The following is a 21,067-nucleotide window of genomic DNA, read 5'->3' as shown; positions in this document are numbered from 1 at the left end:
TTGGAGGACTTTTCCGGACGGTTTCATTTATCAGATGTCATACATTTCACTTTAAACATTTTTGGACTTTGTCACTTTATTCATCCACTTGCACTTTTTGTTTCAGATCTGCGGGTTTGTGAGCGCAGCTCCTTACGTTACTTTTAGGTGGCTGATGGGGCAAGAGAGGTCAGGCTGGGGATTTGCTAACCACTTACAAATATGTAGTGCAAAAATCAAGCAAAAAATAAATAAAAATGTTGGTTGTTAATCCTCCGATGTCTTTCCGAATATTTACAAAAAGGTCCTATCTGAGCTGGTTTGATCTTTCTACAGACGTCCAGTATAGGAGGAGATCCACAGCAGTTCTGCATTAACCTGTTTGACCCTTGAAATTCCCTTCTGCTTCACACATGTCTGCAATGCGTTGGAGCTCACCGGGAGGAAAATGAAAAGCATTGAATTACCTTGGGGTTCAAGTCCAAAGAAGCTGTAGTATTTAAATCGAAGTAGCAAGGCTTCATTGTCCTTCACATCTTGTTCCATGAGCGATCGGGAGGAGTCCAACCACCTGCAACATGTTAGAAAGGGAGAGAAGAGCGCAGTCAACAGACTGGAGTTCTATTTGAAGCATTTATCGTAAAGCTGAACTCCGGGCGACCCGCTACAAAGATGAAATGCATATGAAGGAGCGGTTTTACCCACCATTGTCCTTCTGTACATCCAGTGGTGACCCAAATTTTTTCTGCTGCATTTAGGTAATAGAGCTTGGGCGCCTCTCTGCCCACTGTGACTAGACCAGGGGTCTCCAAACTTTATAAACAAAAAAGGGCCAGTTTACTGTCCTTCAGACAGCATTCGGGGCCAGATCATGGTCAGTGGGAGTAGAAAAGACCCTGGGCATAACAGAGCAAACAATGGTCCATTGCTGGTGTCAGTGGGAAAAATTGTGCCCCATTCCTTGGTAACATTGGCAGGAGTCGTACCATTTCCTTGGAGACATTGGCAAGAATCGTGCCCCATCGTTGGCAGGAATGGTGCCCAGTCATTGGTGACTTTGGCAGGAATCATACCATATCATTGGCGACATTGGGAGGAATGGTGCCCCGTCATTGGCGACATTGGGAGGAATGGTGCCCCGTCATTGGCGACATTGGGAGGAATGGTGCCCCGACATTGGGAGGAATGGTGCCCCGACATTGGGAGATCGTGCCCCGACATTGGGAGGAATCGTGCCCCGACTTGGGAGGAATCGTGCCCCGACATTGGGAGGAATCGTGCCCCGACATTGGCGACATTGGGAGGAATCGTGCCCCGTCATTGGCGACATTGGGAGGAATCGTGCCCCGTCATTGGCGACATTGGGAGGAATCGTGCCCCGTCATTGGCGACATTGGGAGGAATCGTGCCCCGTCATTGGCGACATTGGCAGGAATCGTGCCCCGTCATTGGCGACATTGGCAGGAATCGTGCCCCGTCATTGGCAGGAATCGTGCCCCGTCATTTTTGACATTGGCAGGAATCGTGCCCCGTCATTTTTGACATTGGGAGGAATCGTGCCCCGTCATTTTTGACATTGGGAGGAATCGTGCCCCGTCATTTTTGACATTGGGAGGAATCGTGCCCCGTCATTTTTGACATTGGGAGGAATCGTGCCCCGTCATTGGGAGGAATCGTGCCCCGTCATTGGGAGGAATCGTGCCCCGTCATTGGGAGGAATCGTGCCCCGTCATTGGGAGGAATCGTGCCCCGTCATTGGGAGGAATCGTGCCCCGTCATTGGGAGGAATCGTGCCCCGTCATTGGGAGGAATCGTGCCCCGTCATTGGGAGGAATCGTGCCCCGTCATTGGGAGGAATCGTGCCCCGTCATTGGGAGGAATCGTGCCCCGGCATTGGGAGGAATCGTGCCCCGTCATTGGGAGGAATCGTGCCCCGTCATTGGGAGGAATCGTGCCCCGTCATTGGGAGGAATCGTGCCCCGTCATTGGGAGGAATCGTGCCCCGTCATTGGGAGGAATCGTGCCCCGTCATTGGGAGGAATCGTGCCCCGTCATTGGGAGGAATCGTGCCCCGTCATTGGCGACATTGGGAGGAATCGTGCCCCGTCATTGGCGACATTGGGAGGAATCGTGCCCCGTCATTGGCGACATTGGGAGGAATCGTGCCCCGTCATTGGCGACATTGGGAGGAATCGTGCCCCGTCATTGGCGACACTGGGAGGAATCGTGCCCCGTCATTGGCGACACTGGGAGGAATCGTGCCCCGTCATTGGCGACACTGGGAGGAATCGTGCCCCGTCATTGGCGACACTGGGAGGAATCGTGCCCCGTCATTGGCGACACTGGGAGGAATCGTGCCCCGTCATTGGCGACATTGGCAGGAATCATGCCATATCATTGGCGACATTGGCAGGAATCATGCCATATCATTGGTGACATTGGCAGGAATCGTGCCATATCATTGGTGACATTGGCAGGAATCGTGCCCCGTCATTGGTGACATTGGCAGGAATCGTGCCCCGTCATTGGTGACATTGGCAGGAATCGTGCCCCGTCATTGGTGACATTGGCAGGAATCGTGCCCCGTCATTGGTGACATTGGCAGGAATCGTGCCCCGTCATTGGTGACATTGGCAGGAATCGTGCCCCGTCATTTTTGTCATTGGGAGGAATCGTGCCCCGTCATTGGGAGGAATCGTGCCCCGTCATTGGGAGGAATCGTGCCCCGTCATTGGGAGGAATCGTGCCCCGTCATTGGGAGGAATCGTGCCCCGTCATTGGGAGGAATCGTGCCCCGTCATTGGGAGGAATCGTGCCCCGTCATTGGGAGGAATCGTGCCCCGTCATTGGGAGGAATCGTGCCCCGTCATTGGGAGGAATCGTGCCCCGTCATTGGGAGGAATCGTGCCCCGTCATTGGGAGGAATCGTGCCCCGTCATTGGCGACATTGGGAGGAATCGTGCCCCGTCATTGGCGACATTGGGAGGAATCGTGCCCCGTCATTGGCGACATTGGGAGGAATCGTGCCCCGTCATTGGCGACATTGGGAGGAATCGTGCCCTGTCATTGGCGACATTGGGAGGAATCGTGCCCCGTCATTGGCGACATTGGGAGGAATCGTGCCCCGTCATTGGCGACATTGGGAGGAATCGTGCCCCGTCATTGGCGACACTGGGAGGAATCGTGCCCCGTCATTGGCGACACTGGGAGGAATCGTGCCCCGTCATTGGTGACATTGGCAGGAATCGTGCCCCGTCATTGGTGACATTGGCAGGAATCATGCCATATCATTGGTGACATTGGCAGGAATCATGCCATATCATTGGTGACATTGGCAGGAATCATGCCATATCATTGGTGACATTGGCAGGAATCATGCCATATCATTGGTGACATTGGCAGGAATCATGCCATATCATTGGTGACATTGGCAGGAATCATGCCATATTATTGGTGACATTGGCAGGAATCGTGCCATATCATTGGTGACATTGGCAGGAATCGTGCCATATCATTGGTGACATTGGCAGGAATCGTGCCATATCATTGGTGACATTGGCAGAAATTGTGCCCCATCATTGGTGACATTGGCAGAAATTGTGCCCCATCATTGGTGACATTGGCAGGAATTGTGCCCCATCATTGGTGACATTGGCAGGAATTGTGCCCCATCATTGGTGACATTGGCAGGAATTGTGCCCCATCATTGGTGACATTGGCAGGAATCGTGCCATATCATTGGTGACATTGGCAGGAATCATGCCATATCATTGGTGACATTGGCAGGAATTGTGCCCCATCATTGGTGACATTGGCAGAAATTGTGCCCCATCATTGGTGACATTGGCAGAAATCGTGCCCCATCATTGGTGACATTGGCAGAAATTGTGCCCCATCATTGGTGACATTGGCAGGAATTGTGCCCCGTCATTGGTGACATTGGCAGGAATTGTGCCCCGTCATTGGTGACATTGGCAGGAATTGTGCCCCGTCATTGGTGACATTGAGAGACAAAAGTGTCCCATTATTGGCGTTGTGAGGAATAGTTCCACATTGTTGTCGTCTTTGGCAAGAATTGTGCCCCAGCATTGGTGTCAGTGGATTGAATAGTGCCCCATGGGCCAGATAAAAGGAAGCAAAGGGCCGCATCCGGCCCCCCATCCACAGTTTGGAGACTACTGGACTAGACAATGAAGGAACAGAAGCAGACTGATGAGCCCCTCCCTCTGCTCTGTGGCCCTATCAGCAGGTTTCTTGTCCGAGCTTGTACATTTAGCACTCCTGATTGGCTTTAGGTGTTGCCCCTCCCTCGCCCAGTCAAAGTGCCTCTGTATAGAGGATTACAAATGGCCGAATCCCCATGTTTTTTTTAAATGTCTTTAGTGATTTGTGGGGAAAACAGAACTGCGTTACCTTAAAGCTGCGCTTTGCCCGTTGGGACAGCAGAGACTCACCCTTGGTTTATCTTGGCTTTGTCGAGAAGGGTCTGAGGCTTGTATAATTTGGCGAGAATATCGGGAGAGGCGATTGGTTGGCTGACGGCTAAGATCCCCGGATTGCCCTCAGACAGGGCGCTGTCACCAAACCATGCCGAGGTGGGGGAGAGGGGGCTGCCGTCCCGGGAGTCGTAGGTGGGAGTCATGGTCTTGCTGTATAGCCCGGGACTCGAGTATATACTTCCTAATACAGGAGGAAAAAAAGAAAAAAAAAAAAAAAAAAAAAGGGTTTAAGGTGGCGCACAGGACCCCGCCCAGAACGCAGATTTTCTTGCATGCTTTAGCACACGTCAGATGCACAAAAAGGAAGGAAAACGAGGAGTGAAAACAGAACAGAGACACAAGGCCCAGCAGGCAGCCAGACTCACCTTTAACAGGACCAATGTAAAGAACATCAGAGCCTAAAGAGAGGAGGGGAAAAAAAGAGAGGAAATGAGAGAGCCAGAGAAGAGAAATGAAGGGGGCAGGAGGATGAGAACTGGAAAGAATAAAAAAAAAAAATCCTAAAAAACGCAACAATTACTTGGAGACATCCAATTCTTTTACAGGATACCTGCGCTGGAGAAATGCAAAGAGTGCCACCTGAATTAGTAAATGGCAGTTGGCTGGCTGTCATGCTCAACTAGTGTCTTTAAAGCCCATTTGACCAAACTTGGCGGGGGGGGGAAGAGACATTTGACCAAACTTGGCGGGGGAGGGGGAGAGAGAGACATTTGACCAAACTTGGCGGGGGGAGAGAAGAGACATTTGACCAAACTTGGCGGGGGGGGGAAGAGACATTTGACCAAACTTGGCGGGGGGGGGGAAGAGACATTTGACCAAACTTGGCGGGGGGGGGAAGAGACATTTGACCAAACTTGGCGGGGGGGGGAAGAGACATTTGACCAAACTTGGCGGGGGGGGGAAGAGACATTTGACCAAACTTGGCGGGGGGGGGGAGAGACATTTGACCAAACTTGGCGGGGGGGGGGGAGAGACATTTGACCAAACTTGGCGGGGGGGGGGGGAGAGACATTTGACCAAACTTGGCGGGGGGGGGGAGAGACATTTGACCAAACTTGGCGGGGGGGGGGAGAGACATTTGACCAAACTTGGCGGGGGGGGGAGAGACATTTGACCAAACTTGGCGGGGGGGGGGGGGGAGAAGACATTTGACCAAACTTGGCGGGGGGGGGGGGAGAAGACATTTGACCAAACTTGGGGGGGGGAGAAGACATTTGACCAAACTTGGGGGGGGGGGAGAAGACATTTGACCAAACTTGGGGGGGGGGGGAGAAGACATTTGACCAAACTTGGGGGGGGGGGGGAGAAGACATTTGACCAAACTTGGGGGGGGGGGGGGAGAAGACATTTGACCAAACTTGGCGGGGGGGGAGAAGACATTTGACCAAACTTGGCGGGGGGGGGGGAGAAGACATTTGACCAAACTTGGCGGGGGGGGGGGGGAGAAGACATTTGACCAAACTTGGCGGGGGGGGGGGGGGAGAAGACATTTGACCAAACTTGGCGGGGGGGGGGGGGAGAAGACATTTGACCAAACTTGGGGGGGGGGAGAAGACATTTGACCAAACTTGGGGGGGGGGGAGAAGACATTTGACCAAACTTGGGGGGGGGGGGAGAAGACATTTGACCAAACTTGGGGGGGGGGGGAGAAGACATTTGACCAAACTTGGGGGGGGGGGGGGAGAAGACATTTGACCAAACTTGGCGGGGGGGGAGAAGACATTTGACCAAACTTGGCGGGGGGGGGGGGAGAAGACATTTGACCAAACTTGGCGGGGGGGGGGGGGGAGAAGACATTTGACCAAACTTGGCGGGGGGGGGAGAAGACATTTGACCAAACTTGGCGGGGGGGGGAGAAGACATTTGACCAAACTTGGCGGGGGGGGAGAAGACATTTGACCAAACTTGGCGGGGGGGGAGAAGACATTTGACCAAACTTGGCGGGGGGGGAGAAGACATTTGACCAAACTTGGGGGGGGGGGGGAGAAGACATTTGACCAAACTTGGGGGGGGGGGAGAAGACATTTGACCAAACTTGGGAGGGGAGAAGACATTTGACCAAACTTGGGAGGGGAGAAGACATTTGACCAAACTTGGGAGGGGAGAAGACATTTGACCAAACTTGGGAGGGGAGAAGACATTTGACCAAACTTGGGAGGGGAGAAGACATTTGACCAAACTTGGGGGGGGAGAAGACATTTGACCAAACTTGGGGGGGGGGGGGGGGAGACATTTGACCAAACTTGGGGGGGGGGAGACATTTGACCAAACTTGGCGGGGGGAGAGACATTTGACCAAACTTGGGGGGGGAGACATTTGACCAAACTGGGGGGGGGGAGACATTTGACCAAACTGGGGGGGGGGGGAGACATTTGACCAAACTTGGGGGGGGGAGAAGACATTTGACCAAACTTGGGGGGGGGGGGGGAGAAGACATTTGACCAAAATTGGGAAAAGACCCAACCCTGATGACCAATCCTCTCTCACTAATCCACCAACTTTTTTTTTTTAGAGTCCTTTCTAAGCCTCTGTTAACTTACCTGTATCCGGCGTCAAGTGATACTCCCCAGTGCCCCTCCCAAGAGTGAACATTGGTGATCCAGCGCTGCAGTCGGGGCCCCCGCTGTGACTTTGTGCCACCCCTTCATTGTGAGCTCATCATGCTGCTACTCTTTTTAGGGGCTTGGGAGGACCCCATCGATGGGCCCAATGGGACGTTTCCAAGTCATGTTTTAGTGATGTGGGCGCCAGAAGGAGGCTCCTCCCATTCTACAGATCAGTAGAGAGAAGACCCGCCTCCGGGTGTACCAGGTGATCACAGATTCAGGTAAGTATAAAGGGCATTTCATTTTTTTTCCCTTAAAACAGGGGTGGTTATCTAGGGTTGGGGGGAGGGGGGGGTGGTTATCTAGGGTTGGGGGAGGGGGGGGTTAATGCCAATTTGCTTTGCTTTTACTACAAAAATGACACCAATCCCGATCTATGGGGGAAGGTCATGGAGATAATCAGGGCGAGTGTTGCGCTTGTCTCTACATCTCCAACCCACAAATCTTCAGCTTTGAGACGGTCCCAACTACTCTGCTACAAGGCGATACCCAACCGCTGCCACCAATAGAAGGAAGCCGGCTCCGAAACTGGTCCTGATCTGCAACACATCCACAACCAAGGAGCCACTCAACTTCCACAACCCAGGGTGTGTTTATTAGACCTCACACACACACACAGAGCGTTAGGGTCCCCCCACCCCCCAAGAACATACCAGTCCCTTCGGTCTAGTATGTATTTTAAGGGAAATCACCCCGCCCCCCCAAAAAAAAAGAAAAAAAAAATGGTGTGGGGTCCCCCCTACAAGCCATACCAGATCCTTATCCGAGCATACAGCCCTGCAGGTCCAGAAAGGGGAGGGGATCAGCAAGTGCCTCCCCCCTCCTGGACCATACCAGGCCACACGCCTCAACATGGGGGGGGGTGCTTTGGGGCAGAGGGAGAACACCTCACCGGAGGAGGGAGAAGGACCGGAGAGGGGATTGCTGTTTTTATTTGACACTTTCTGGTAAATACGTAGGGGTAACCCCTACTCGTTCACATAGGGTGGGGGGAGGGGTCAGGCTCTGGGTGCCCTCCCCCTTGTTAAAGGGGGGCTTCCAGATTTCGATAAGCCCCCCCCCCCCCTGTCTGCAGACCCCAACAACCACCGCCCACGGTTGTTGGGAAGAGGCCCCCCCTTCCTGACCTGGGGGGTTGCATGCTTGGATAAGGGTCTGGTATAGATTTTGGGGGGACCCCATGCTTTTTTTTTTTCTTTTTTTAAGCGTGAGGTATTCCCCTTAAAATCCAATACGAGACCCTTTTTCTGTATTTTGGGGGGCCATGCCGTTTTTTTTTTTCCATTTTGGGCGTGGGGTTCCCCTTCAAGATCCTCAGCGCACAAGTCTCACCACAAGTCCGACTTGAATGCGACTTCTATTAAAATCAATGGGCTCTCATAAAGGAACCATTTTTATTTTTATTTTTTTTTACATATCAAAATCAAAACACACAAATACTTTTAGCAGCAAAAGTGTTTTTTTTTTTTTTTTAACATGTCAAAATTACACGCGCTTTTAGCAGCGTCAGCCGTTTTTACAGCTCTAACATTGGTCCTCAGAACGCGTTGGCTCTGGGGTTTTTTTTTTTTGGCAACTTGAAAATACCTACGCCACTTACAGCTCCTAAAAGCCTGTGTGAATGAATGAATGAAACACTTGTATAGCGCACAATGCGAACTGAATCGCCTCTAGGCGCTCTGTGTGCGCATGGGACACATACAACATGGAGAGGCAAATGGAAAAAATAAATAAAAAAATAAACGTCCGATGCTGGTAAAAGCAGCTGTAAAAAACGCCCTGTGTGTATGAGGCCTTAAGGTCATCCAATGCAAAGAAAATACACCTGCTCAGCCTACGCGTTTCACTCCCTAAAGTGCTTCATAAAATAGGCTCTGAGATGCCCAAGCACCTTTAGGAAGTGGAGCGGGTGCATTTTCCTTGTATCAGACGACATGAATAAACGTACCCCGGATTCTGGAAGTCAAGCGTCTCCATCCTTGCATTTTCGAAGTTGAGACACAAAAAAAAAAAAATCAGCATGACAGATCTGAGCCGCCATTGGCAAATTAACCACTTCCCGCCCCAAGGTGCGTCATATGACGTCATTGACTTCGAGTGGGGATATCTGAATGACGGGTGCAGCTTACAGGCTTCATCCAGAGATCATCTAGCGGCAGTTCAGCCTATTGATCGTTCTTACAGGTGGCGGTGGGGGGAGGGGACTCCTCTCTCTCAACCCCCCCCCCCCTCCCCGGTGCTTCTACGAACGAATCAGTCACTGCTGGAAGTTGGAGCATAGAGATTTCTAGTGACCAGATGGTCCCCAGTAATCTCTATGACCCTCAGAGGACGTTATGACGGCACGTTCGGGCGGGCGGAAGTAAACAATGCCAGGGATGTGGTTGGAAAGGCCGAAACCTTCCCTCTATTTTTTTTTTTTGGATCTCGGTCTTTCCAGGCTGGGAGGAGAGATGTGGGGTCTTATAGACCCCCCCCACACCTCTCCATAAAGAGGACCTGTCACACACTATTCCTATTACAAGGGACGTTTACATTCCTTGTAATAGGAATAAAAGTGATGAAAAAATAATTTAAAAGAGAAAAAAAAAAAAAAAATAAAAAAAAAAAAAGGTGTCAAAAAAATAAGAGTAGTGAACGCATACGCAAGTCGCACCCACATATGCAAACGGCGTTCAAATCACACGTGAGGTATCGCCGCGTGCGTAAGAGCAAGAGCAATAATTCTAGCCCTAGACCTCCTCTAACTCTAAACAGGTAACCTGTAAAAAAAAAATAAAAAAAAAAACGTAAAGAGTCGCCTATAGAGATTTTTAAGTACTGAAGTTTGGAGTCATTCCACGAGCGTCCGCAATTTTATAGCGCGATGCAATAGGTATCTATGTACCTCGGCATAACATCATCTTACACATTATACAAAAAAAAAAAAAAAAAAAAAAAAAGCTAACTTTACTGTTTGTTTTTTTGTTTTTTTATTCATGAAACAGGTTTGAAAAAATAAATAAAAAAAACACTGTGCAAGTACCGCGTGACATAAAAAGTTGCAACAGCCATTTTATTCCCTAGGGTCTCTGCTGAAAATGTTTTGGGGTTCAGAGTAATTTTCAACAAAAAAAACAAATAAAAGATATCTTTTTTTTTTTTTTTTTTTTTGGAGCAGGCATTATCTCAGCAGTGTCCGATTTCGGGGGAATCGTGCAAATTATGCAAGGATTATGTTTTACATACACTGCAAGTGCTCGAGTGTTCTACACTTCGAGTCGCCGATCCAGAACAAGTACGCAGGCCTGGAGCCCGGACTTCACTGGTTGCACACTTGTTTTATATCCGCCGCCAATTATCTACCCCGAGGCGTCAGTATAAAACCATTTACCACGCAACAAAGATTAGAATGTGCGAAAAGAAAACACAAGAACACCCAAATAGTTCTGCTTCTGTGTATGTAGAGTATATGTAGAAAAAAATAAATAAAACACATTTAGTAATTGCACCCGTTCCAATGTTGTATCTTCACAAAAATGCTGCAAGTACATAGAAATCCCCGCTGATCCTGACAGAACTCCAGTGAGCTTCTGACTTCCTGTTTAGGTTGACAGCATAGACCAGTGATGGGGAACCTCGGCACCCCAGATGTTTTGGAACTACATTTCCCATGATGCTCCAGTACACTGCAGAGTGCCAGAGCATCATGGGAAATGTAGTTCCAAAACATCTGGGGTGCCAAGGTTCACCATCACTGGCATAGACTTTGCTGCATGGAAATCCCAAGCAGTAATGGCTGCACTGCCCGGTCCTCCCCTTATGGACTCCATAACACCTCCATATGTTTTGGAGCTGAGAAAGGGGGGGGGGGTGTTCTCTAGTCCAGGGAACTAATCTGGACTGACAGCACTTCCTGGCTATTTCAGTAAAATAGAGGGAAGGTTTACAGCTTAAAAATGTAAAGTTGGGTGTGCACTGCATTTCTGGCAGATCCCCCGGTATTTTTATGTACTTTTTTTTTTTTTTTTAAGATAAAAAACATGGGTGATAGCCGTGGGGTGCAGATATGGACGTGGAGATGGGCATGGGGTTAGTGATGGACGTGCGGGGGGGATGGTTAGCGATGGGCGTGGGGTGATCGATGGGTGTACAAGGGGGTGAGCAATGGCATGGCGATGGGCGTGTGGTGAGAGCAATGGGCGCGGGAGCAATGGGCATGGAGATGGGCGCGGAGATGGGTGCGGGGTGCAGGGATGGGTGTACGGGGTGTGAGCAATGGCGTGGAGATGGGCACGGGGATGGGTGTGCGGGGGGGTGAGAAATGGGCATGGGGTGCAGCGATGGGTGTGCGGGGGGGGGGGTGAGCAATGGGTGTGGCGGTGCAGCGATGGGTGTGCGGGAGGTGAGCAACGGGTGTGGAGACTGGCGCAGGGTGCAGGGATGGGTGTGCGGGGGGTGAGCAATAGGGCGCGGGGTGCAGCGCTGGGTGAGCAATGGGCGCGGGGGGGGGGGGTGTGGGTGAGTAGTGGGGGTAGAGATGGGCATGGGGTGCAGCGATGGGTTTGTGTGGGGGGGTGAGCAATGGGTGTGCAGAAGGGTGGGTGAGCAATGGGCGTGGAGATGGGCGCAGGGTGCAGCGATGGGTGTGCGGTGGGGGTGAGCAATGGGTGTGGGGTGCAGTGATGGGTGTGCAGGGGGTGAGCAACGGGTGTGGAGACTGGCGCAGGGTGCAGGGATGGGTGTGCGGGGGGGGGGGTGAGCAATAAGGCGCAGGGTGCAGCGCTGGGTGTGCAGGGGGGTGGGTGAGCAATGGCCGTGGCGATGGGTGCGGGGTGTGCGGGGGGGGTGGGTGAGTAGTGGGGGTAGAGATGGGGCATGGGGTGCAGCGATGGGTGTGCGGGGGGGGGGGGGGTGAACAATGGGGGCGTGGGGTGCAGCAATGGGTGTGCGGGGGGGTAGGTGAGCAGTGGGTGTGGAGATGGGCGTGGGGTGCAGCGATGGTTGAGCGTGGAGGTGGGTGAGCAGTGGGTGTGGAGATGGGCACGGGGTGCAGGGATGGGTGTGCGGGGTGTGAGCAATGGCGTGGAGATGGGCACGGGGATGGGTGTGCGGGGGGGGGGGGGGTTTAGAAATGGGCATGGGGTGCAGGGATGGGTGTGCGGGGGGGTGAGCAATGGGTGTGAAGATGGGCGCGGGGTGCAGGGATGGGTGTGAGCAATAGGGCGTGGGGTGCATCGATGGGTGTGCGGGGATGCGGGTGAGCAATGGGCATGGAGATGGGAGCGGGGTGCAGCGATGTGTGTGTCCGGGGGGGGGGGGTGAGCAATGGGTGTGTGGGGGGGGGGTGGGTGAGCAATGGGCATGGAGATGGGCGCGGGGTGCAGGGATGGGTGTGCGGGGTGTGAGCAATGGCGTGGAGATGGGCACGGAGATGGGTGTGCGGGGGGGGTTTAGAAATGGGCATGGGGTGCAGGGATGGGTGTGCGGGGGGGGTGAGCAATGGGTGTGAAGATGGGCGCGGGGTGCAGGGATGGGTGTGAGCAATAGGGCATGGGGTGCATCGATGGGTGTGCGGGAATGCAGGTGGGCGCGGGGTGCAGCGATGTGAGTGTCCGGGGGGGGTGAGCAATGGGTGTGTGGGGGGGGGGTGGGTGAGCAATGGGCATGGAGATGGGCGTGGGGTGCAGGGATGGGTGTGTGGGGGGGTGGGGGAGCAATGGGCATGGAGATGGGCACGGGGTGCAGGGATGGGTGTGCGGGGGGGTGGGTGAGCAATGGGCATGGAGATGGGCGCGGGGTGCAGGGATGTGCGGGGGGGTGGGTAAGCAATGGCCGTGGTGATGGGCGCGGGGTGCAGCGATGGGTGTGCGGGGGGGGGTGGGAGAGCAGTGGGGGTAGAGATGGGCATGGGGTGCAGCAATGGGTGTGTGGGGGGGGTGGAGATGGGTGTGGGGTGCAGTGATATGTGAGCAGTGGGTGTGAAGATGGGTGAGCAGTAGGTGTGAAGATGGGCGTAAGGTGCAGTGATGGGTGAGCGGGGGGTGGGTGAGCAGTGGGTGTGAAGATGGTGTGGGGTGCAGTGATGGGTGAGCGGGGGGTGGAGATGGGTGTGGGGTGCAGTGATGGGTGTGTGGGGGGGTGAGCAATGGGTGTGGGGTGCAGGGATGGGTGAGGAGATGGGTGTGGGGTGCAGGGATGGGTGAGCGGGGGTGGGTGAGCAGTGGGTGTGAAGATGGTGTGGGGTGCAGTGATGGGTGAGCGGGGGGTGGAGATGGGTGTGGGGTGCAGTGATGGGTGTGTGGGGGGTGAGCAATGGGTGTGGGGTGCAGGGATGGGTGAGCGGGGGTGGGTGAGCAGTGAGTGTGGGGTGCAGTGATGGGCGAGGCGATATGTTCTGCACATTTTGTTTCTTTTAGTCATTCTCTTTATTCAGAAATCATCACCAATGAAAGGATTTGGGTTTCCTCTGATCAGGACTGGAGACTATAAATATCCGATTGGCTCAATTCACAAAGCTCCCTCACCAGGACAAGGATCCTTCTATTCAAATACATTCAGCCGAGTCCAATGAGGTTTGAGTATTGCAGTCACATGACTGAGAGGAACGGCCCCCTAAGGAAGCTTTGTGAATGGAGCAGAACTTCCCGGCCAATGGGGATGGAATGCTACAAAGTGTCATTGGTTGTACAATACATTCAGTGACAATATGAGGGATGGTTGGGGGTGACACTGACCGGACCCCGGTGTCAGCAAGGGACCCTCGAGTTCTAGAATGTTCTCCTCCATCTGCTCCTCAATCTTTTTCTTTTTTTTCTTTGTCGGATCTCTTGGTTTCCGGAGCAACGAAAGTTCTTCTGGATGTCGGATATCTGCAGAAAGAAACAACAGTGAGCTCTTCAGAACCGTGCGATCCGTACACCGAGATCTGGATGGGGGGGGGGGGGGCACCTCCCTCTTCTGTACACCCCCCCCCCCCCCCCCCCCCAGTTATCAGACTGTAAGCTCTTCATTCTGAATCCTCCCTCATACCCCAATAGACTGGGAGCTCCAACTGTATCCTGACTTATCCCCTCAGAGTGTAAGCTCTTCTACCTTCTGTATCCTCCCTTATACCCCAATAGAGTGTAAGCTCTTCTACCTTCTGTATCCTCCCTTATACCCCAATAGAGTGTAAGCTCTTCTACCTTCTGTATCCTCCCTTATACCCCAATAGAGTGTAAGCTCTTCTACCTTCTGTATCCTCCCTTATACCCCAATAGAGTGTAAGCTCTTCTACCTTCTGTATCCTCCCTTATACCCCAATAGAGTGTAAGCTCTTCTACCTTCTGTATCCTCCCTTATACCCCAATAGAGTGTAAGCTCTTCTACCTTCTGTATCCTCCCTTATACCCCAATAGAGTGTAAGCTCTTCTACCTTCTGTATCCTCCCTTATACCCCAATAGAGTGTAAGCTCTTCTACCTTCTGTATCCTCCCATATACCCCAATAGAGTGTAAGCTCTTCTACCTTCTGTATCCTCCCTTATACCCCAATAGAGTGTAAGCTCTTCTACCTTCTGTATCCTCCCTTATACCCCAATAGAGTGTAAGCTCTTCTACCTTCTGTATCCTCCCATATACCCCAATAGAGTGTAAGCTCTTCTACCTTCTGTATCCTCCCTTATAATATAAATTTCTAAATACAAAATAAAATAATGAATCTAAAAGCAACAAATACAACAAACAGCATAACAGGAAAACCAAGAAAAATAATATTCTTTGTATTAGGATTGAATATGGGACGGGTCGTGTTGCGGAGCTGTGGAGGATGGGCACACTGCGGGGACAGGCGGTGGGGTGTCCCCGGTATCTGCCCAGCATTTACTTCATTTATCAGCCACTGGTGGGGCGTTTTTAACCAGCGGCGGAAGAAAGGGATAAAAGCGCCCGTGCTTCGGCACTTCTGAAGCGCATGAAAGCGGCACCCATTCATTTCAAATGGACAGGGGTGGTGGAGGAGGGGCGTATAAAGCGCTCCTCCACTGCCCCAAAGATGCGGCTTGCAGGACTTTTTTTCCCCATCCCGCAAGCGCACCGCCCCGATGTGGGAGCACTCGGGCTTTCACACCGGGGAGGCATGAGAGGAGCTTTACAGGCCCTATTTTTAGCGCTAAAACGCCTGAACAGCGCCCCCCAGTGTGAAAGGAGTCTTAAAGCTGATCTCTGATAAAAAAATAAATAAAAAAAAATGCACATTTAAAAGTAATTCCTCAATAACCTCAAAGAATATAAATCCACTTTGTGTGAATTAAGAGTCTTAGCAAACCCAGATATTAGCATATAAAAGTAGCAATGACATCACTGTGCAGAGCTGTGGGAGGGGCCCAGCAGGCTCCACACCACTACAGGAGGAGGCGGAGACCAGACCAGTCCTGCTGTACAGGGAGAGAGAGAAGTATGGGAGGGGCCAACAGGCTCCACCCACTACAGGCTGCTAGCAGAAAACGACAAGATGGGCGGAGACGAGACCAGTACCCCTGCACAGGGAGAGAGAGCAGAGTTATGGGAGGGGCCCAGCAGGCTCCACCCACTACAGGAAATTACAGGAGGGGGTGGAGACAAGAGTGGGCGGTCTTTATTACAGGAAGTCTCACACTGGATGACGTCACAGAGGGGGGGAGGAGATTCCGGAAGAAGTCACATGACCGATGGATTTATTATCCCGGAGATCAGATTTAAACTTTCTATTCAGGCGCTCCTCATCACATCTTCAAAATGAAGTTCCAGTTGCACAGAGCCCAATAGAAGATTAGTGATGGCCGAACGGTTCGCCCGGCGGTCGTTTCGCGGCGAATTTCCGACATTCGCGGTCCGCACGTTCGAACGCCTTTTTCCGTCGTTCGCCGCGGCGGACTTACGTGTTTAATGTATACAAGAACTTTAACCTTTGGTGACACGTTTATCATGTGATACAGGACAGCCAATTGAGACATGACAGCACATGGACACTTGTACATTCCCCCTAACCTATAAATACACCCGATCCGGTGGCCATTTTACATTCTTTCTTCTGTTAAGATAGGGACAGGTTCCTGTGTGGAGTAGGGAGAGATAAACCACTAGCTATTTGGTACACAAAAGTTCTTTTCAGGACTGGTATAGGTGTTAGGTGTTGATAGGTTTGCTGTGCTGCTGATTCTTGCAGCAGCCTGAGTGTCTTTTGTTAGTTTAGAGAAAGGGAAAGGACGGTGTATGCTACAGGGACAGCCAGATTAGTCTTTCATCATCATCATCATCATCATCATCATTAGCTGTTACTATCAAGGTCCACAAAAGAGCTGTTCCAGTAACCACTAATCGTTCTCTTTTTTTGCCAATTTGTATAGGGACAGGAAGGAAGCAGTGTTGTCAGGCAGTGAGGGTAATTTTAAAGACTTGCTGTTATTATTAGTTCCACAAAGGTTCTTTTCAGGACTGGTATCAGTGGTACAGTAATAGGCTTGTACATGTATAATATTCTTTCTTCCAAATATAGAAAGGATATTATACTTGACTGCTGCCCTTCTGCTGCAGTCTGCTAAACATTCACAACTCACTTGTTCCACAAAAGTTCTTATAAGGACTGGTAACTTGGTATAGGGTGCTACGGTACATAGGCTTGAGTGCGGTACAGTCTGCTGTTCTGTAAGGACCGCTATCGGTCCACAATAGATAGGGTTGACGTGCACCACTGCTGACCGCTGCCCTATACTGCAGCAGTCCTTCAGCGGTATAGGGACTGACGTACAGTCTGCTAATCACTAACACACAACCTGCTTGTTCCACAAAAGTTCTTATAAGGACTGGTAACTTGGTATAGGGTGCTACGGTACATAGGCTTGAGTGCGGTACAGTCTGCTGTTCTGTAAGGACCGCTATCGGTCCACAATAGATAGGGTTGACGTGCACCACTGCTGACCGCTGCCCTATACTGCAGCAGTCCTTCAGCGGTATAGGGACTGACGTACAGTCTGCTAAACACTAATACACAACCTGCTTGGTCCACAAAAGTTCTTATAAGGACTGGTAACTTGGTATAGGGTGCTACGGTACATAGGCTTGAGTGCGGTACAGTCTGCTGTTCTGTAAGGACCGCTATCGGTCCACAATAGATAGGGTTGACGTGCACCACTGCTGACCGCTGCCCTATACTGCAGCAGTCCTTCAGCGGTATAGGGACTGACGTACAGTCTGCTAAACACTAATACACAACCTGCTTGGTCCACAAAAGTTCTTATAAGGACTGGTAACTTGGTATAGGGTGCTACGGTACATAGGCTTGAGTGCGGTACAGTCTGCTGTTCTGTAAGGACCGCTATCGGTCCACAATAGATAGGGTTGACGTGCACCACTGCTGACCGCTCACCTATACTGCAGCAGTCCTTCAGCGGTATAGGGACTGACGTACAGTCTGCTAATCACTAACACACAACCTGCTTGTTCCACAAAAGTTCTTATAAGGACTGGTAACTTGGTATAGGGTGCTACGGTACATAGGCTTGAGTGCGGTACAGTCTGCTGTTCTGTAAGGACCGCTATCGGTCCACAATAGATAGGGTTGACGTGCACCACTGCTGACCGCTGCCCTATACTGCAGCAGTCCTTCAGCGGTATAGGGACTGACGTACAGTCTGCTAAACACTAACACACAACCTGCTTGGTCCACAAAAGTTCTTATAAGGACTGGTAACTTGGTATAGGGTGCTACGGTACATAGGCTTGAGTGCGGTACAGTCTGCTGTTCTGTAAGGACCGCTATCGGTCCACAATAGATAGGGTTGACGTGCACCACTGCTGACCGCTGCCCTATACTGCAGCAGTCCTTCAGCGGTATAGGGACTGACGTACAGTCTGCTAAACACTAATACACAACCTGCTTGGTCCACAAAAGTTCTTATAAGGACTGGTAACTTGGTATAGGGTGCTACGGTACATAGGCTTGAGTGCGGTACAGTCTGCTGTTCTGTAAGGACCGCTATCGGTCCACAATAGATAGGGTTGACGTGCACCACTGCTGACCGCTCACCTATACTGCAGCAGTCCTTCAGCGGTATAGGGACTGACGTACAGTCTGCTAATCACTAACACACAACCTGCTTGTTCCACAAAAGTTCTTATAAGGACTGGTAACTTGGTATAGGGTGCTACGGTACATAGGCTTGAGTGCGGTACAGTCTGCTGTTCTGTAAGGACCGCTATCGGTCCACAATAGATAGGGTTGACGTGCACCACTGCTGACCGCTGCCCTATACTGCAGCAGTCCTTCAGCGGTATAGGGACTGACGTACAGTCTGCTAAACACTAATACACAACCTGCTTGGTCCACAAAAGTTCTTATAAGGACTGGTAACTTGGTATAGGGTGCTACGGTACATAGGCTTGAGTGCGGTACAGTCTGCTGTTCTGTAAGGACCGCTATCGGTCCACAATAGATAGGGTTGACGTGCACCACTGCTGACCGCTCACCTATACTGCAGCAGTCCTTCAGCGGTATAGGGACTGACGTACAGTCTGCTAATCACTAACACACAACCTGCTTGTTCCACAAAAGTTCTTATAAGGACTGGTAACTTGGTATAGGGTGCTACGGTACATAGGCTTGAGTGCGGTACAGTCTGCTGTTCTGTAAGGACCGCTATCGGTCCACAATAGATAGGGTTGACGTGCACCACTGCTGACCGCTGCCCTATACTGCAGCAGTCCTTCAGCGGTATAGGGACTGACGTACAGTCTGCTAAACACTAATACACAACCTGCTTGGTCCACAAAAGTTCTTATAAGGACTGGTAACTTGGTATAGGGTGCTACGGTACATAGGCTTGAGTGCGGTACAGTCTGCTGTTCTGTAAGGACCGCTATCGGTCCACAATAGATAGGGTTGACGTGCACCACTGCTGACCGCTGCCCTATACTGCAGCAGTCCTTCAGCGGTATAGGGACTGACGTACAGTCTGCTAAACACTAATACACAACCTGCTTGGTCCACAAAAGTTCTTATAAGGACTGGTAACTTGGTATAGGGTGCTACGGTACATAGGCTTGAGTGCGGTACAGTCTGCTGTTCTGTAAGGACCGCTATCGGTCCACAATAGATAGGGTTGACGTGCACCACTGCTGACCGCTCACCTATACTGCAGCAGTCCTTCAGCGGTATAGGGACTGACGTACAGTCTGCTAATCACTAACACACAACCTGCTTGTTCCACAAAAGTTCTTATAAGGACTGGTAACTTGGTATAGGGTGCTACGGTACATAGGCTTGAGTGCGGTACAGTCTGCTGTTCTGTAAGGACCGCTATCGGTCCACAATAGATAGGGTTGACGTGCACCACTGCTGACCGCTGCCCTATACTGCAGCAGTCCTTCAGCGGTATAGGGACTGACGTACAGTCTGCTAAACACTAATACACAACCTGCTTGGTCCACAAAAGTTCTTATAAGGACTGGTAACTTGGTATAGGGTGCTACGGTACATAGGCTTGAGTGCGGTACAGTCTGCTGTTCTGTAAGGACCGCTATCGGTCCACAATAGATAGGGTTGACGTGCACCACTGCTGACCGCTGCCCTATACTGCAGCAGTCCTTCAGCGGTATAGGGACTGACGTACAGTCTGCTAAACACTAATACACAACCTGCTTGGTCCACAAAAGTTCTTATAAGGACTGGTAACTTGGTATAGGGTGCTACGGTACATAGGCTTGAGTGCGGTACAGTCTGCTGTTCTGTAAGGACCGCTATCGGTCCACAATAGATAGGGTTGACGTGCACCACTGCTGACCGCTCACCTATACTGCAGCAGTCCTTCAGCGGTATAGGGACTGACGTACAGTCTGCTAATCACTAACACACAACCTGCTTGTTCCACAAAAGTTCTTATAAGGACTGGTAACTTGGTATAGGGTGCTACGGTACATAGGCTTGAGTGCGGTACAGTCTGCTGTTCTGTAAGGACCGCTATCGGTCCACAATAGATAGGGTTGACGTGCACCACTGCTGACCGCTCACCTATACTGCAGCAGTCCTTCAGCGGTATAGGGACTGACGTACAGTCTGCTAATCACTAACACACAACCTGCTTGTTCCACAAAAGTTCTTATAAGGACTGGTAACTTGGTATAGGGTGCTACGGTACATAGGCTTGAGTGCGGTACAGTCTGCTGTTCTGTAAGGACCGCTATCGGTCCACAATAGATAGGGTTGACGTGCACCACTGCTGACCGCTGCCCTATACTGCAGCAGTCCTTCAGCGGTATAGGGACTGACGTACAGTCTGCTAAACACTAATACACAACCTGCTTGGTCCACAAAAGTTCTTATAAGGACTGGTAACTTGGTATAGGGTGCTACGGTACATAGGCTTGAGTGCGGTACAGTCTGCTGTTCTGTAAGGACCGCTATCGGTCCACAATAGATAGGGTTGACGTGCACCACTGCTGACCGCTGCCCTATACTGCAGCAGTCCTTCAGCGGTATAGGGACTGACGTACAGTCTGCTAAACACTAATACACAACCTGCTTGGTCCACAAAAGTTCTTATAAGGACTGGTAACTTGGTATAGGGTGCTACGGTACATAGGCTTGAGTGCGGTACAGTCTGCTGTTCTGTAAGGACCGCTATAGGTCCACAATAGATAGGGTTGACGTGCACCACTGCTGACCGCTCACCTATACTGCAGCAGTCCTTCAGCGGTATAGGGACTAAGAGTTTTGTCACAGGGTCATTTAAAAAATGACATGCAGAGGAAGAGGCAGGCCCTTCCGCAGGGGTGGTAGGGGTAGGGCAGGAGCAACAGGCTTGAGCCAAAGTGGGAAGTTGCAGAAGGTGCGTTCAATTACTTTAAAGGATGCACCAGACTTGGTTGAGTGGCTCGCTCAGCCTTACTCTTCTGCACCCTCCTCATCCTCTCGATCTGCACCCTCTTCTTCACTCTCTGCTATGTGCACCCCCAAAGACACTACCACCAACAACACGACCACCACCAC

The 21,067-nt window shown here is 51.4% G+C and overlaps 1 protein-coding gene across 1 annotated transcript in view; it reads right to left on the bottom strand.

Moving 5' to 3' along the window:
• Positions 1–417: 417 nt before the first annotated feature.
• The window catches only part of LOC143981406 (fermitin family homolog 2-like), a gene marked incomplete at its 3' end in the record, with an annotated part of 37,449 nt that continues 16,799 nt past the window's right edge, over positions 418–21,067 (bottom strand). The window contains exons 3-6 of the mRNA XM_077479235.1: positions 13,801–13,935; positions 4,844–4,876; positions 4,434–4,659; positions 418–550 (exon numbers count right to left, since the gene is read on the bottom strand). Coding sequence (XP_077335361.1) covers positions 418–550; positions 4,434–4,659; positions 4,844–4,876; positions 13,801–13,935 — 527 coding nt within the window. The remainder of the gene's footprint in view (positions 551–4,433; positions 4,660–4,843; positions 4,877–13,800; positions 13,936–21,067) is intronic.

This window comes from Lithobates pipiens, unplaced genomic scaffold, assembly GCF_037356315.1.
Source record: "Lithobates pipiens isolate NorthernLeopardFrog02 unplaced genomic scaffold, aLitPip1_a1.2 Scaffold_150, whole genome shotgun sequence".
NCBI classification, from domain to species: domain Eukaryota; kingdom Metazoa; phylum Chordata; class Amphibia; order Anura; family Ranidae; genus Lithobates; species Lithobates pipiens.
The sequence above is the reverse complement of the archived record's forward strand: the minus strand, read 5'-3'. Positions and strand labels throughout refer to the sequence as shown.